The sequence below is a fragment of the Parambassis ranga genome, chromosome 6, assembly GCF_900634625.1.
Source record: "Parambassis ranga chromosome 6, fParRan2.1, whole genome shotgun sequence".
In the NCBI taxonomy this organism is placed as follows: Eukaryota; Metazoa; Chordata; class Actinopteri; family Ambassidae; genus Parambassis; species Parambassis ranga.
In genome coordinates, this window is record NC_041027.1 from 8431008 (window position 1) to 8447863 (window position 16856).

Genomic DNA, 16856 nt, shown 5'->3' on the forward strand with positions numbered 1-16856 from the left:
CACACAGGAGAAACGCGTGCTGCAGGCACTTCCGACTCTGCACAAAAACACTGACAGCATTATCGAGTTTTATGTGTTTACTGCTCCACAGTCGGGTTAAGCATGGAGGTCCTCGGAGGAACCTTTTGTGACATGACGCCTCAGGAGCTGGCGGCTCCTGTCAGCACTGTAGAGGTGAGTTTGAAGAAATGAGGACTGAAAGTTTCGCACCACGAGAGCAGAAAAGAAGCTAGCATGGTGGCTATTAGCGCGACGATTTACAGTACAGGTTCCTATGACCTCAATTTGAAACTCATTCTGTGAAGTTTGAGTGCTGTCATGACAGAAAATATTCAAATATATGTATTCACTTGCTTAGGACTATGCTCAGAACGAACTATTTTAACTATTTAAACGACACCTGCAAAAGAAAACGTGTAAAGTGTCACTGATTTTAACAACAAACTGACGTGTGGTTTTAATGTTTTTTACAGGAAAAATGGAAATTGCTACCGGCTTTCCTGAAGGTAACAAAAACACTTAGCTTCCAAGCTTTTAGTAATTTCATATATTATATAACTATAAATGTAACTGCATTCACTGCCTGGTATTAAACATCACATTAATGACATAAATATAAATACTGCCATATGGCATTTTTGTTCATTGAATTCTTGCAGTTATTTTACTTATCAGTTAATTTGTCAATTAACTTTTTGTTATTCTTGTCAATATAGTCAATAACATGTAGGAAATGTGTGTGTTCTGAAATGTTTTGGCTGACAGTTCATATGTTCTGTGTTTTGTAGGTGAAAGGTTTGGTAAAGCAACACATCGACTCATTCAACTATTTCATCAATGTGGAGGTAAAATGTGACCGCACATGTGCAGTTTGTACACGGCTCAGTTGCATTTTGATAAAATTGCAAATTGCTGTGTTTTTCAGATTAAAAAAATTATGAAAGCAAATGAGAAAATCACCAGCGATGCTGATCCAATGTGGTACCTGAAGTGAGTTCACACTCACTGTGTCTCCTACAGATTAACACTGTTTACACATGAAGAGCAAATCTAAATGTGTTTTCTTTGCAGATACCTCAACATCTATGTTGGCATGCCAGATGTTGAAGAAAGCTTCAACGTAAGCAGACCAGTGTCTCCTCATGAGGTGAGCTCTGTCAAAGCAGGTGCAGTCTGAAAATCAATTAGGAAACAACAAAACATTGTTCCAGCTTGTGAGAATTTTCTCTGTTTTATTTTATTGTAAATTAAATATCCTGACAGTCAACAGGCAGTCAAAAGACAGAAAACAGCTTTACAGATGATGTTACTCATCCTTTATTTCTACAGTGTCGTCTCAGAGATATGACCTACTCAGCGCCCATCACAGTGGACATAGAGTACACTCGTGGCAGTCAGAGAATCATTCGCAATGCGCTGCCCATTGGAAGGTAACTCTTTCAGCTCTCCAGTGTTGTTTCTTGTGAAGGTTTCTAAGTATTCTCCAGATTTCATAACAGTTCACTTGTAACAATACAGTTCTTTATGAAACACAGAATGACGTTTGGTAACAGTTGTGCCTGCATGTTGGTGATATTATTAACACCTCTGCTCTTGTCAGGATGCCAATCATGCTGCGAAGCTCTAACTGTGTTCTCACAGGAAAGACTCCCATGGAGTTTTCAAAACTCAATGAATGTCCGCTAGACCCAGGTCTGTCCTCATACTGCAGCTGCCTTAAAATTGATCAAACACATGTTTTTATGAGTGTAATTGTATTTTTTATTTTTATCATAGGTGGGTATTTCATCGTCAAAGGTCAGGAGAAAGTCATCCTTATCCAAGAACAGCTGTCTAAGAATCGAATCATTGTGGAGCAGGACAGGAAGGGTGCAGTGGGAGCCTCAGTCACCAGGTACTGTATCAACATTTCCACTGTTCTCACAGAGTGGATCATGCACACCATTAACTAGGGCTAACTGCACAATGACAGGTCAGGTTTGAGCAGGTCTCCTCACTTTCCCCCCACTTGTCTGTTTTTTTTTACTCACCCTCATAATCTGAGCTTCTTGTGTCTTGTTTCAATAGCAGGAAAGGCAATTTTAACTTTTAAAGGTTTCACTGATCCTCCCCTAAAATGTGCCCGTTTCTTTTCTTCTCTTTTTATCCTTTTTATTTCAGCTCCACTCACGAGAAGAAGAGCAGAACTAATATGATTGTCAAACAGGGCCGATTCTACCTGAGACATAACACACTGTCAGAAGATGCTCCCATCGCCATTATATTCAAGGTATGAGACAAGCTGTGAACAAGCGTGTCCACCAGATGGTGCTACAACACAGCTTCAGGATTTTTTTTGTAATTGCATATTGTGCAGTCTGGGACTAGACTTGTATTTTATTCAAATGTTATATGTTAAAGTTTGTGTTTTAATGCCTCCTGCCTGTTGTAGGAGGCTTAGTTCATGTTAATGAGTCAGATTGAAATTGATGTTTTGCCCTTTGCTTGCAATGAAAATGTCATTAGGACATCTGGTATCATGAACTTGTCATTATCCTCAGTTTGACACGCTCACTCTTGTTTGCTGTGCACTTTTATATCCCGGGTCTCTCCCTGTGTTTGACGGTGCCTGCAAAGTCAACCTCAGATCCATTGTGGGACATACAGACCAGTTCCCACAGCTCCACATTTCCATAAGCAAATGTCAGACAACCTTATGACTCCCAGTTCACCTCTCCCTCACTGTAAACACGTTTTGATTCCTTATGTCTGCTTGGCTCAGCTCTTCTTCTTACCAGCTGTCAAATGTGTTACACAGGCTGAAAATTATCTTTTAAATTACACTTTAATGCAGACATTACACCATCTTGTGAAGTTTCCTCAGATCACATGAGTATCCATGTTGTCCATGCAGGGTATGGGTGTAGAGAGTGACCAGGAGATAGTGCAGATGATCGGTACAGAGGAGCACGTTATGGCCAGCTTTGCCCCGAGCCTGGAAGAGTGCCAGAAAGCCCAGATCTTCACACAGACTCAGGTACCGAAGAAATGTGCACAAATCTTAACACACAAAACCCAACGCTGATTTGAATACATGCTCTAAAAATGAAAATGTGATAATGTCAACATTACAGCAGTAATCATCACTGTAAACACACTTTTGTTTGTAAGTGTTCACTGTCTTAGTCTTAATACAAATGCTATTATCTAAAGTATGTATATAAACGAGGAGGGGGCTTTTAAAGTTTGAGAAAATAAAAACTAAATGTCTCATTTTTTGGTTTATGTGAAATGTGTGATCAACGTTTGTTAGAACTTAATCCATATACTGTCAACAGAAACAGTTCAGCGAGTTTGGCCCTGCACTCATGAACTTTCTTGCCATAGTTGAAAACGGTCAGTGTGAAGATGCTGCAGCTGGTTAGCTTAGCACTAAAGCTATAAAATGTTAGCCTCTCTCTATCAAGCCATCAAAAAAACACATCCACTTGCAATACTGTTGTCTATTAAGCTCACTAATTGGAGTCAGCTGGTCACTGGGCAACCTTGTGGTGACAGCAACACTCAGGATGTAACACACCCTGATAGAACCACATCTTGTTGTTTTTGTCTGTTGGTTTAAGCAAACTGGAGACTTTAGTACGATTTTGTTTACATTGTTTAGGCTGAGCTAAGCTATCTGCCATATTTAGGCTACAGTGGTTTACAGATTTTATAATCTTTATGTAAGCATTACATGAGACTACGTTTTGTAAAAGTAGTTGTTCATAGTAATTACTGGACAGAGATTTGCAGCTAGAAGTCTATAAACAACAGCAGTGAATTCATTAAATTATCAGCCAGCACTAATGTCACCCGTTATATTTGTCCTCAGAGGATGTTATTGTTGAAACACAGAAGGAAGCGGGTGCTGTCTGTTGTCAGAAGGTATTTCCTTTGTTGCTCTGTGATCAGATGACTAAGGTTTTGTCTTACCAGCCAGTTAAGTAACACTCTTCATGTGTTATTCAGGAGGCCCACGTGTTTTCTTTGACATCTACAGATGAATGCAATCGGCCAATTTGTTTTTCATAAAGATTATGTTGTTAGAGGAACCACTGATGCATTGATGAGGCCATATTTGCTTCCTAGCAACCAGTCACCGCAGCTCTCGTGTTCCTCTGTCTGCCAGCCTCCATGATGTCTTTTCATGGTATTCATTGGCTCATTGTATTGTGCACAATGAGGCCTAAATCTATATAATTAAAGGAAGATAAGGCTTAAGAAACATTGTTATCAGATTATGATAAGTAATCGGCCTGAAGCAAATTTCAGGATCATTTAGACACCATAATCTGAAAACAGGTGTTTTTTTTATTATTTCTGTGATGTATATTTTTCTGTGAATGAGTCTATCATTTATTTAGGTATATTTTCGCGCAGCTGTCCTTTAGTGTTTATGTGGACATATTTATATTTTTGCACTGTGGTTGGCAGACTGGGTGGTCCTGCGCAAAGTCTTCATCCTCATTAACCTTTGACCTTCCTATAGCTGTATAGAGGGGTCTAGCTGAACACTGTTTCAGGTGTGTGTGTGTGTGTGTGTGAGCACACACATGGTGATGCGTGCGTTATGCCCTTTAAGGTTCACTTGACCTACCACAAGCCTGATGCATCTGCTTCATTCAACATCAGTCTCATTGTGTAAATGCAGAAGGTGATGGATGCCTTTTTACTGGTGACCAGAATGGAAACACAGTTTCAACAAATGTGCCTGTAGCATTGATTATTGATCATTTAGGTTTCAGTCAAACTAGCCTGTGGTGGGATGTCTTAGTTTTTCAGCAAGAACTGAAGAACTAAGACATAAAGAGAATAGTCTTTGTCCCTAATCCAACTTGAAAGGTTTGAAACATGATTCCACTTGTAGGTGTAGAAATGTAGCAAATGTTCTTTTTATGCTCTTTATACCCAAATGTTGCCCTGATTTCAGGGTTTGAATGTTGTTAAACTACTTATAATTAAAGTATATTAAAGTCTTTAAATGTGGGTATAAAATCAGGTCTTTAAATGTGGGTATAAAATCAGGTCAGTTTTTGAAATGATTCAGAGGATCATATCTGACCTCGGCTGTATCTGCTGCTCTGTGTTTCAGGCTCTGAGGTATCTTGGGAATAAAGTGCGGAGACAGCGCATGTGGGGCGGCCCCAAGAAGACCAAGATGGAGGAAGCCAGAGAGCTGCTGGCATCCCTTATTCTCACACATGTTCCCGTATGTTTACACACAATACGGTTGTTATAACCTATAAGTTTACTCCACAGAAAAAAATATGATCGTGGATTTTTTCTGCAGGTCAAAGAGTTTAACTTTCGGGCCAAGTGTATTTACTTGGCTGTGATGGTTCGAAGAGTGATTCTGGCTCAGGGGGACAACAAGGTGGACGACAGAGATTACTATGGCAACAAACGACTTGAATTGGCTGGACAGGTAAAGCCCTACACACCTGTGGATGCATTGGCTGCTTCTGAAATGTTTAATCTTCCATTCAGTTTTTATTACAAAAACACCAGCCTCCTTGTGATCAGCAGCAAACCGTTAATGAGCAGAGTTCCTATTGATCTGGTTCAGCTTAAAGGTGTTTACTGCCTTTACTTAACCCACCAGAAAACAAAACATCTTGATTCTTGGTAATAATACGTCTGTAGAAATACACCAGTTGTGCTCACACACTTCAGTGTGAATGGATCATAGTGCCTCACCGGCTGACGGTGGCAGCTCGGGCCCCGATCTCTCACCTGCATCTTTGTTCCTGCCACCTTCATTTAATAAGACTCTCATTATTTTCCCTCAGCTTTGTTTTCTCCTGTTTTGTTGTCACCTCCCCTCCCACCTCCCCTCCCTGCATTTCAGCCGGGCTTTGTCAGGAGAGAGATATGCGGTAGCACCAAAATCCCGAGGCTGTGGAAGCATGGGGATTTTTCAGCACCGTGACAATAGAAACGCTGCCTTGACTGGAGCGATTGAGCTAATCCGCCGGCCCGGCTCTGATAATGTAATTACTGCTGTCTTAAGGCCTTTAATTTCCCCCCCAACCTGCTCTGTATAAGGAGCAGGAGATGTGGTGGGGGGGAGTGCTCAGAACGTTCTTTCAATAGGGGGCTTACACACTAACAACGCCAGCAATCTCCTCACTCTCCAATTATGGTTCCCTGACATTCAACTAATTGGCCTGGCTGCGCAACGGAAGCTTAATTTCTTTATTAATTTCAAGCAGCGCTGCCTGTTTGTTTTGATGTATGCTAATGCTCAGGGAGGGCGGGGGGCTGTGAGAGAGGTTGCCTCCTGTAGGCCTGTAGGCAGGGGAGGACAGGGACCTGGGACAGAGGCCAGGTCAGGCTTATTTGTAAGCTGGTACACCTGGTTATTAAATCTGACAGTAAACGCAGCTCAGTGCTGATTAGAGACATGAACAGATGAACAGCAGCATGCCAGGAGACCTGAGAGCCAGACTGTGTGAAGACACAATAACATCCAGTTTGAAGACTTGACAGCTCAATAATAACATTGAAAAAGTTCTCGCTGATGTGTGTGTGTTTTCTAGCTCCTGTCTCTGCTGTTTGAAGATCTATTCAAGAAGTTTAACTCTGAACTGAAGAAAATTGCTGATCAGATTATCCCGAAGCAAAGAGCAGCTCAGTTTGATGTGGTCAAGCACATGCGGCAGGATCAGATCACCAATGGCATGGTCAATGCCATATCCACGGTGAGTCGACCTCTGAGGACGCAGAAGTATTCTGTATCGACAAAGACGTTTGCAATGAACCTGACTAAATAACCTATTTTGGACATACTATATATGAAGTATAAAGATTTCATCAAATCTGAATTCAATTAGTCCGCTCTTTGAAATGCACCGCAGCAGTTCTTAGTTACAGCTCTGTGCTGGTACAGTAGTATCATGTTATTAGGTGTGGTAATTTTGAAGAATAAAAAAAAAATTTTTATGATATGATAATTAATGAATTAGGTGAAAGAACAGTGAATACAGATGTCATATTTTGTCCCCTTGCTGTCGACAGGGTAACTGGTCTCTGAAGAGATTCAAGATGGACCGCCAGGGCGTCACCCAGGTCCTGTCTCGTCTCTCCTATATTTCAGCTCTGGGCATGATGACCAGAATCTCCTCCCAGTTTGAGAAGACCAGGAAGGTCAGCGGGCCACGCTCCCTGCAGCCATCGCAGTGGGGCATGCTCTGTCCATCCGACACCCCTGAGGGAGAGGTGAGTGAAGTGCAGCAGCCACACCTGACCTGGTCTGAAGGTCACACAAAGTGCACGACTAGAAATTTAGCTGTTGTGCAGCTGATGCATGTCCATTAAATTTTTTCTTTGTTCTTGTGCATTTCATCGTGGGTAATACGGGGTTAAATTTGTGGATTCACAGGCCTGTGGTCTGGTGAAGAACTTGGCTCTGATGACACACATCACCACTGACATGGAGGATGGTCCCATCATCAAACTTGCCTTCAACCTCGGCGTAGAGGACGTTAACCTACTGTGTGGAGAGGAGCTCTCCTACCCAAGCGTCTTCCTCGTCTTCCTCAATGGTAAATCTCCTCTGCTGCAGTAAACACATACACACACGGATGCTGCTGCCTCAGATCACATGAAAAGGAAGTCTAATCCTTCCTTAAATACATTGCTTGTGAACATGAAGAGAAAATATTCTGTTTAGTTTACAGAAGGCAATTTTGCGTTTTGCAGGGAGGCTGATAAGGCATTAATTTCATGGCAGCAGTAGGTATTATTCTTGAGTGAAAACTTGGCCCCTTAATTACTGTATATGTTTGTCCCACCTCTGATAACTGTCAAATTATATTAGCTGCCATACCATTTAATTAGTTGGTAGCAGCAGGTGTCAAAGCCCTTCAGAGTGTGTTCAGTGCACATGTGCCCTCACACAGAGGCAGAGCACAGTGTCTCCTCTGTTCTCCAGTCATTTGTCTGTCAGACCTGATATGAACAAACCCCTGCAGGCAGTTTTAGCTCAGCTTTCTGCAGTCGTCGAGGTTTAGAAAACACTGCTGTGTATCAGAATGTCCCGATTCGCTTTGTGGAAGTTAATAAGTTAAAATTCAGAAATTAACTGTGAGACTTAAACGAAAAATGTATCATGAGGCTAAATAAAAAGCAGTGATTGATATGTTCACATGAGGTCTTGTTACATGCATGTGCAGCTGTTTGAGTGATTATGCAAAAAATTTGAAGGCATGTTACACCTGTGAGAGATGTAGGAGGAAACCACAAACGCACCTGTCTGTCTGCATTACTCCCACAGGAAACATTCTTGGTGTGATTAGAGACCATTATAAGCTGGTCAATACTTTCAGACTGATGCGCAGAGCAGGTTTCATCAATGAGTTTGTGTCCATCTCCACCAACCTCACCGACCGCTGCGTCTACATCTCATCTGACGGAGGACGACTCTGCAGGTGGGAAAACTAGAAAGACAAAAACAAAAGTCAAAGTAAATTTGTATAATATGTAACACACGGAGGATGTTGTCCAATACATCAAGGCACCTTTGACTTAAATGTAAAATTGTTCAGGTTTGGTTCTGTGTTTTTCTGTGCAGGCCGTACATTATTGTGAAGAAAGGACTGCCGATGGTGAAAAACAAACACATTGAAGATCTGTCTCAGGGCTACAGGTGGGAATGAAGTTGTGATAATCACTTAGAACAACTGCACGATACAGTAGATTTTTATTTTTTTTTTACATGTAAGACACAAGATAAAAATAAAATAAAATATTTTTACCACTTGAAAATGGACATTGCTATTTTTGTCTTTGTAAGTCCAGCCAGCAATCTTTCCTGAAACTTTTTTAAATTCAGAACCTTTGAGGATTTCCTGCATGAAGGCCTGGTGGAGTATCTGGACGTCAACGAGGAGAATGACTGTCAGGTCGCCCTTTATGAACACATGATTACCAAGTGAGTGGCACAGCTGACATTAAAAAAAGAAAAAAAATGTTGCTGGTTGACAACCTTTTTTTTTTTTTCTAGAGACACAACACACTTGGAGATCGAGCCTTTCACACTGCTTGGAGTGTGTGCTGGCCTCATTCCCTACCCCCACCACAACCAGTCGCCCAGGAACACATACCAGTGTGCTATGGGCAAGCAAGCCATGGGTAAGACTGAACAGATTACAGTACACGTATGTGTGCTCACACACACTACAACACTTACAGTCATTTAATCCTGCATGAAAACTGTTCTTAAGCATCCAAAATGTGCTGGTTCAGAGTTTAAAGTGTTATTTGCACAAGTTAAATTCGAACAAAAGGACATTAGAATAACAAACAGCAGAGATACAAGCAGCCTGAAACTCTGCTCCTGCTCGGCTTCTTGTCTCAATACATTTGTATGTGTGATTGTGTGTTTGTCTTATGTGTGTGTCTGTCAGGGTGTGTATTCGCATGGACATCAAACATGGGGCGCTTGCGTAGGTTCTCTATTGTGCTGTGTGTGCGGAGGCCCTTTCCCTGCCAGTCACCCAGAGTGTCATTAGCAATTCATTGTGTCTGCTCTGGCTGTGCTCAGGGGGTCAGTGTGCTCAGCTGCAAAAGACCACAGAGTGTGCACCCGTAGCTCCTTGGTAACCAAAACTTCCCCAAACGGCCCGGCTAATATTCGTAAGCGCCGCGGTCACCCCCCCAACCCACCACCCCCTGCTTTACCTCCGTCCATCCCTTCCTCCCCTCTCCCCCTTTTACAAAAACACAGACTGGAACTATATTTGGCCCAATATCCTCTGCCTTGTCTGTTTTGTGTGGATGGCCCTATACATGTGCAAATCTGGTTGTGTGGCCTGGGCCTATTATCACAGGCTCTGTGCTTGTAGCCTGATTGTGGAGTAATAGCATCTGACAAATGTCAAGGCTTCCAGGGAGGCCAGGCTACTTGCTATAACTCAGCCGTTCCTCCACAGTGCTAACCAGACCAGAGGATTTAACACCTACAACCAGTTTAACTACACCTAAAAAATATGTGTACAATGCAACACTGTAAATATTGTTACACACGTACATGAAAAATGAAGTTTTCTAAAATACTCTCTTTTTGTCCCATCTCTCCAGGAACTATTGGCTACAATCAGAGGAACCGGATCGACACTCTGATGTACTTGTTGGCATATCCACAGCGTCCAATGGTCAAAACAAAAACCATTGAGCTGATTGACTTTGAGAAGCTCCCAGCTGGTCAGAACGCCACAGTGGCTGTGATGAGCTACAGCGGCTACGACATTGAGGACGCTCTGATCCTCAACAAAGCCTCCCTTGACAGAGGTCAGACCTGCCGGTCTTAAAATGCAGTCATCAGAGAAGAAATCCTCAATAGTTTATCAAATTGGACCTTTGGGTGTCTGACGCTGAATATGTTTCCCTCCAGGATTTGGCCGCTGCCTTGTCTATAAAAATGCAAAGTGCACACTGCGGCGTTACACTAATCAGACCTTCGACAAGGTGATGGGTCCCATGCTGGATGCCACCACACGGAAACCTATCTGGAGGCACAGCATCCTGGATGCTGACGGTATCTGCTCCCCCGGTGAGTGTCAGCAGGACTGGAACAGGGACCAGCATGCTTTGCGGCTCCAATTAAAAGCATTGCAGTTTGAAGTTTGATTCAGGATTCTGGTTTTACTGTGTTACATAATGAGCTGCAGTTACTTTATATAAACATGGAAGGTGTAGATGTTAAAACACCATGGTAAACATGAATTCAGAGTTTTGAAAGGTGAAAGGAGAAACTGATATCTGCTGAACCCAAAACCTTCATTACTATGAATGATTTGGTGACATGAATGCCCCAAATATGTAACTGAGGATAGGGCTCCAGACTTAAGGTCTAAAAAAGTAAAGAGCTCAGTGTATGGGCTGGTTCGCACTCACACTTTCTGATGTGTGGCTCAGGTGAGCGGGTGGAGAACAAGCAGGTGTTGGTGAACAAATCTATGCCGACTGTCACCCAGACACCACTGGAGGGCAGTACCCAGCCAGGCCAGCCCCAGTACAGAGATGTGCCCATCAGGTGAGTCTAACACACACACACCCACCACAGCATCATCACTGTGACCTCAGAGTCTTTAAACTGCCTCTGTTCAGTTTCTGTGTGTAGAATAGAGAAATAAGATGCAGCACTTACAGCCATGTTGGTTGTGTTCTTCTTGTTTTCAGCTATAAGGGTTCCACAGACTCGTACATTGAAAAGGTCATGATCTCGTCCAACGCTGAGGATGCTTTCCTCATCAAGATCCTCCTCAGGCAGACCAGGAGACCAGAAATAGGCGACAAATTCAGCAGTCGACATGGACAGAAAGGTGCCAACCTCAGCGCGCTCACACCGCACACAGCTCAAAGCTGCGACCATCACGCACTGATATTCACGGCTGTGAAGCTGAATCTGTAGCAAATGTTTGTAAATGAATGAACAAAAATCGTTGGATGTCTCAGTGCAGGAGCATTTGTTGAGTCAAGTCCTGGTGGCTGTTGCTCCGTCACTGCCCCCCGTTCTCATCTTTCAAGGGCTCTTTTCAATTAATTGGCTCTTTGTCCTGTGCCAGACTATGCAAATTTATTACACCCCAGCAGTATTCTGCTGCTACTGGGGAAAAAGTGTTTACAACCTCTATTGTTTTGCAGCACCTCCCCTATAGAGGGCTTGTATGATGTTTTAATCAAAAAGCTAACTGGCGCCATGCATAATTTACTCTCTTCATTAACGCGGTGGGCACTGGGCGGTCAGCTCAGGATGGGACAATGTCCTCTGTCTCAGATAGTGACGAAGAGAGAGGGGTCGCCGTGGGGTTAGCTGGAGGAGATCTGTGTGGAAACGCCCAGATGTGCAGTGGCTGCAGGTTTTAATCACTGCTTTTTGAACTTACTTTAAGGTGCCCACAGGTTCTTTAAAGGAGAGAGAAGCTCTCTTAAACTATTTTTTGTTGCTTTACTGATGTTTATATTTTATATTTTAACTGAGGCCTAAATTATTTAATTAGAAGTGAATTTGGCTGCAGTGATAAGTTTCCCTACTACTCATGACTACTCTCATAAGTCCTGGTCAGCAGAGCAGAATAAGTTAATTATTTACCGGTCACACACACACACACACACAGCTGTGGAGGTGGGGGTGTTGTCAGTAGTAGGGGCCCATTGTGCGAGCTGCCTCTGTGGAGCTGTATGAGCTGTGATGGAGGGCTCTGGACCCTTGCTGTTGTCTTGCCTTTCTCTGCTGATTTCATGCCTCTTTTATCATTCACTTTCACACAAAACAAACAACACTGAGGATGTCTGCTGCTGGGACTAGTGTCTCTCTCTCCCTCTCTCTCTCTCTCTCTCTCTGGTTCTTTCTGTCTGACTTCTCCACCATGTTCCACTTCTTTCCTTCTCTTTCACCCTGATATTCAAACCTGTTTCTTTCTGGCTTTTCTTTCTTTTTACTTTCCACTGGCCCTGCCTTTCTCTCGCCTTTCCTCTTTTCTTTTCATCCTCTTCCTGCTGTTGGATGACTTTCCAGTAAATCTCTGCACTTGTTCCCAGTCAACATCCTGTTGCAACATCCTGTAAGGCATCAGCAGTCTGCCGTGTCGCGGACTGGTCGCCTAATAGTGAATTTTTCCCACGTGCACTGGTTCATTTTCTCCTCTCCAGTTGATCCCTCTACTTCCTCGGAGTTGAACTGAAAGTCATGGGTGTGTAATCCTGGTCCCCTGTCCAGCTAAGCACCTTTCCTCACTTCCTGCTCTCCTTCTCTTCACTTCTTCACTTTTTTCATTTGCAAATGGGCCTACAATCTGTTTACCCTGGCCAGGGAAGAGTGCTTCGGCCCCTCGGCAAACATTTGCACTCACACTTAAACTCCTGGCTACCAGGGGGCTTGTCCCCCACATCATGTGAGTCAAAAGAGGACCCTGTCTGTCCACATGAGTGTGAAAATGTCCTGCTCTGCCAGAGGTCCACACAGAGCCTCCGAGCACAAACACAGACAACAAAACTGTTTTACTAGAAGATTGTTGGTGTTTTAGCCCTCATTGCTTAGATAGGTTAGAGGACCAATCCTTAAGATATGGTTGGTGTTTGCTTACACTTTTATTATTTTTAACATTAAATATTTTTGTCTGCAAAATATGACAAAGGCAAATTCTGAGCCCAAAGTAATTAATTATTAATTAAAGTGAGTAATTATCTGCATTTTTTAGAAATTTACACACATTGCATTTTAGTTACCAAAAGTGGAGTTTACTGCCAGCTCTGCACTTTGACATCACTTAGATTTTTTTTTCTTCTGTGTCTGTATTTCAGGTGTTTGTGGTCTCATCGTCCCTCAGGAGGACATGCCGTTCTGCGACACTGGCATCTGTCCAGACATCATCATGAACCCTCATGGATATCCTTCCAGAATGACGGTACAACACACTGCAGGCCCACACTGCAGGCTGTCATCTACAGATTATTGTCTCAATAAATCATTCAATTTTCAAAAAAAAAATATAAAAGTTCCTCTCAAACAGGCTGACACATTCAGAATAAGGCTGCAGTCAGGTTTGTTTTCTCAAAGAAAAGGAGAATCTGTTTTACTGTGTGTGTGTTTTTGTCTGAAAATCCAGTTGATTATCAAAAGCTTACAAACATTCATTTTTTGCTGTTAATGAATCGACTAATAATTTCAGCTTTTATTTTGCTTGTGACGTTTATCACAGAGGTTACATTTTCTTTTGTTTTGAATTCCGAGTCCTGTCGCCAGTTTGTGATTTTTGGCTGTGATCTCTGTCTGAATCACCTCAGCTGCTGTGTTGACTGACGCTCTTCATAAGTTTGTGTCGGCTCTTCTGGGACAAAACCCTCATTATCCCCGCTCCTCTTCTCTCCGGGTTATCATTGGCTTCCAGAGCACACGTCTATTGACGCTGTTAAGCAGCAATCTTACTGTTCACAAACAGATATTTGTTGCTGCGGAGACGGCTGCCAGCGAAGCCGCTGGCTGTAGCAGTTGTGTGTGAAAGTTTTATCAAACATGCCCAGTACATCTGAACTGTAGGATGGTGCTGAATGTGAATGACATGAGACTTGGCTCAGTAAAAAGCCATAAAAACCTGAAGGATCTTTACAGCTGAAGTTGTCGGTGCCAGTGTGTTTGCTAGCAGCGGTTGCCGTGGAAAAGACTCAGAAATGTTTGGCTCGGGAGGATGTTTCTGTGGCCTAAGAGTGATATGAGAGTAGGTGTTTCCTTTTATGTGACGGGGTCAGGGGGTCCTCTGAGTGTGACCTCAGTGGAATTGTTGAAATCAGTCATCCTTAGACTGCTATCCCGACCCTGTGGCATACATGTTTAATCTAATCTCACCCACAATGTTAACAGTTGTTGCCGGGAGAGCGGTGTGTAAATCACTAAAGATTTGTGTTATGAGCAGAGCTGCTGTTCTGTTTCTGGACTTCATCAGGTGGGAAAGCTGATCGAGCTGCTGGCCGGGAAGGCGGGAGTCCTGGACGGACGGTTCCACTATGGTACGGCCTTCGGAGGCAGTAAGGTGAAGGACGTGTGTGAGGATCTCATCCGATATGGATACAACTATCAGGGCAAAGACTACGTCACCTCAGGAATCACTGGGTAATACAACATTTTAGCCAGACATTCATCCATTTATGCTCTTAACAGCTTTCATTTTTTGTGCTAAAAAAAATTATCCTGCATGTTGTAGATGTGGTTGTAGTTGACCTCTTTAATAGTACAAAAGTTTCCACAGTGAAGATTTTGGTCATGTGAGGAACCTGTGACATCTAGAACTACAAATGTCACCACAATTGTCTTTTTGGCTTTTTTTAAAACAACAAACACAGGATGTAAGATGTCTTATGAGAATGTGAGGACACCTGACCTGTTCAGTCATCCGTCATTTTGCTTGATAGTCTTATGTGTCCAAACTGTTTTCCCCAGAGAACCCCTTGAGGCGTACATCTACTTTGGACCGGTGTACTATCAGAAACTGAAGCACATGGTTCTTGACAAGATGCACGCCAGAGCCCGAGGCCCCAGAGCCGTTCTCACCAGGTGAGAAGTCTGACAGTGTTTTTGTCTCAAACAGCAATACGAGCTGTGTTTATTCCCTTTATATAATCTGAATCGACCTTCACTGTGAACAGGCAGCCTACAGAAGGTCGCTCCAGAGACGGAGGTCTGCGTCTAGGTGAGATGGAACGAGACTGTCTGATAGGCTATGGAGCGAGCATGCTGCTGCTGGAACGTCTCATGATCTCCAGTGACGCCTTCGAGGTGGACGTGTGTGGACTGTGTGGTCTGCTGGGATATTCAGGGTGGTAAGTGTTGTTGGGCCATTAAAAATAATGAACTTTAAATCATCAAATGATTTCATTGTTTCTGATAACCTTCTTTTGCCTCCTCTCACCACTCAGGTGTCACTACTGCAAATCCTCTTGCCACGTTTCCTCCCTGCGTATCCCGTACGCCTGCAAGCTGCTGTTCCAGGAGATGCAGTCCATGAATATCGTGCCTCGACTTAAACTGTCACGCTACAACGAGTGAGCAGCACAGGGACAGACACACACAAGTCTGTGTGAGTGAACGCTTTAGAGTCAGAGATATACGTTAAAAATCTGAGAAACATTTCATTTTCAAGAGATATATGAGCTCTGAGGGGAAAAAAAACGGAAGTGAATGATCACAGAAACACAGTGAGGTTTATTTCCTGTTTGTTATTTATGTTGATATTTTCTTTTTGTATGTGTACATAATAAACACAAAAACATTTCAGCTACAGTGTGTTCTCACATTTGTTTCCACAGTTTTGAAAAGAAAACCAATATTTTTGAGACCTGAAACTTCAACTGGCCTCGATGTGCTGTTTTCATCTAGCATTTTCACAGTGAATCAAAAGATTAATATTTGAGGCCCTAGTACACTGACTTATGATATGATATGGCGCAGCAGTGGCGCAGCGGTATAGCAGGGTTGTCCCGTAACCGGAAGGTTGGTGGTTCGATCCCAACTCCTCCCTAGTCACTGTTGTGTGGGGCAAGACACTTTACCTGCATAGCCTCCAGTGTACTCACTGGTGTATGGCGCTCTTTGCTGGGCTGCCTTGAGCAATTTCCCCATTGTGGGACTAATAAAGGTTTCAATTATTATTATTATTATTATGTACAACCCACAAATCCAACATTTAATGTTTAACAGTACCTGTAAAGTTACTGTGTTGTAATGAAAATAATGTCAAAAATGAAAATGTCTGACTGACAACAGGTCTGTTGTGTATTATGAATTCTATGGCAGCAAGATAATTATAATTGTTCAGAGCTGTGATCAATCATTTCCCTCCATCAATCTGATCAATGGAAAAATCAAGACACCTCAAAGCCTAAAATTGAGTCCTGCTCCTCTGTTGTTGACTGGAAAATAATTAGGTAACATGAGGAGTAAGCATGAACATTTCCTGAAGCCTGTGAATGTTGCAGGTAGTTTCTCATGACATCATCATGTTGTCTTTTATTATAAACTGACTGCATCAATCAGTTTTGTTCGTGGTGTTTTTCAATGTATTTTCAGCGTTAACTGACAGCTGAGGAGCACCATCATGTTTATTGTGACGATCGGTCAGTGTATAGAAACACATGCAGCCTAGCGGCCTACTTGAGGTCAGCAGGAAGACAAAGCTGCTCCAAGTCGTGGTTTTTGCATTCAACTGAAGCCTTTTAATGCCACCAATGTGTCGTATGTATGTAGCGTAACCATACCCCCCACTCGCACATACACACACAACTCAATTGGAGCCTTTTCACTGAACAAAAGCAGAACACATCCGATTGTGCGGGCCAAG

At 42.9% G+C, this 16856-nt stretch overlaps 1 protein-coding gene across 1 annotated transcript; it reads left to right on the top strand.

Annotated features, from left to right (window-relative positions):
* Positions 1-8: 8 nt before the first annotated feature.
* On the top strand, positions 9-15947 carry polr3b (polymerase (RNA) III (DNA directed) polypeptide B). Its single transcript, XM_028408464.1, has 28 exons — positions 9-174; positions 474-506; positions 789-845; positions 926-990; positions 1072-1147; positions 1330-1430; positions 1601-1692; positions 1777-1894; positions 2161-2269; positions 2894-3016; positions 5114-5230; positions 5312-5446; positions 6561-6722; positions 7039-7239; positions 7403-7565; positions 8297-8450; positions 8594-8668; positions 8855-8953; positions 9026-9153; positions 10102-10311; positions 10415-10573; positions 10939-11056; positions 11203-11345; positions 13327-13430; positions 14466-14632; positions 14960-15073; positions 15166-15339; positions 15436-15947. Exons 1-28 carry the CDS (start codon positions 103-105, stop codon positions 15563-15565), a joined length of 3399 nt encoding a protein of 1132 aa, XP_028264265.1. The 5' UTR covers positions 9-102; the 3' UTR covers positions 15566-15947.
* Positions 15948-16856: the final 909 nt, after the last annotated feature.

What these genes read in the sequence shown, in the direction of transcription:
- polr3b (XM_028408464.1), top strand. Translation starts at nt 103, where the DNA reads ATGGAGGTCCTCGGAGGAACCTTTTGTGACATGACGCCTCAGGAGCTG. An exon ending in TGCTACCGGCTTTCCTGAAG is followed by an intron (nt 507 to 788) that starts GTAACAAAAACA and finishes TGTGTTTTGTAG; the next exon opens with GTGAAAGGTTTGGTAAAGCA. An exon ending in TGAATGTCCGCTAGACCCAG is followed by an intron (nt 1,693 to 1,776) that starts GTCTGTCCTCAT and finishes TTTTTATCATAG; the next exon opens with GTGGGTATTTCATCGTCAAA.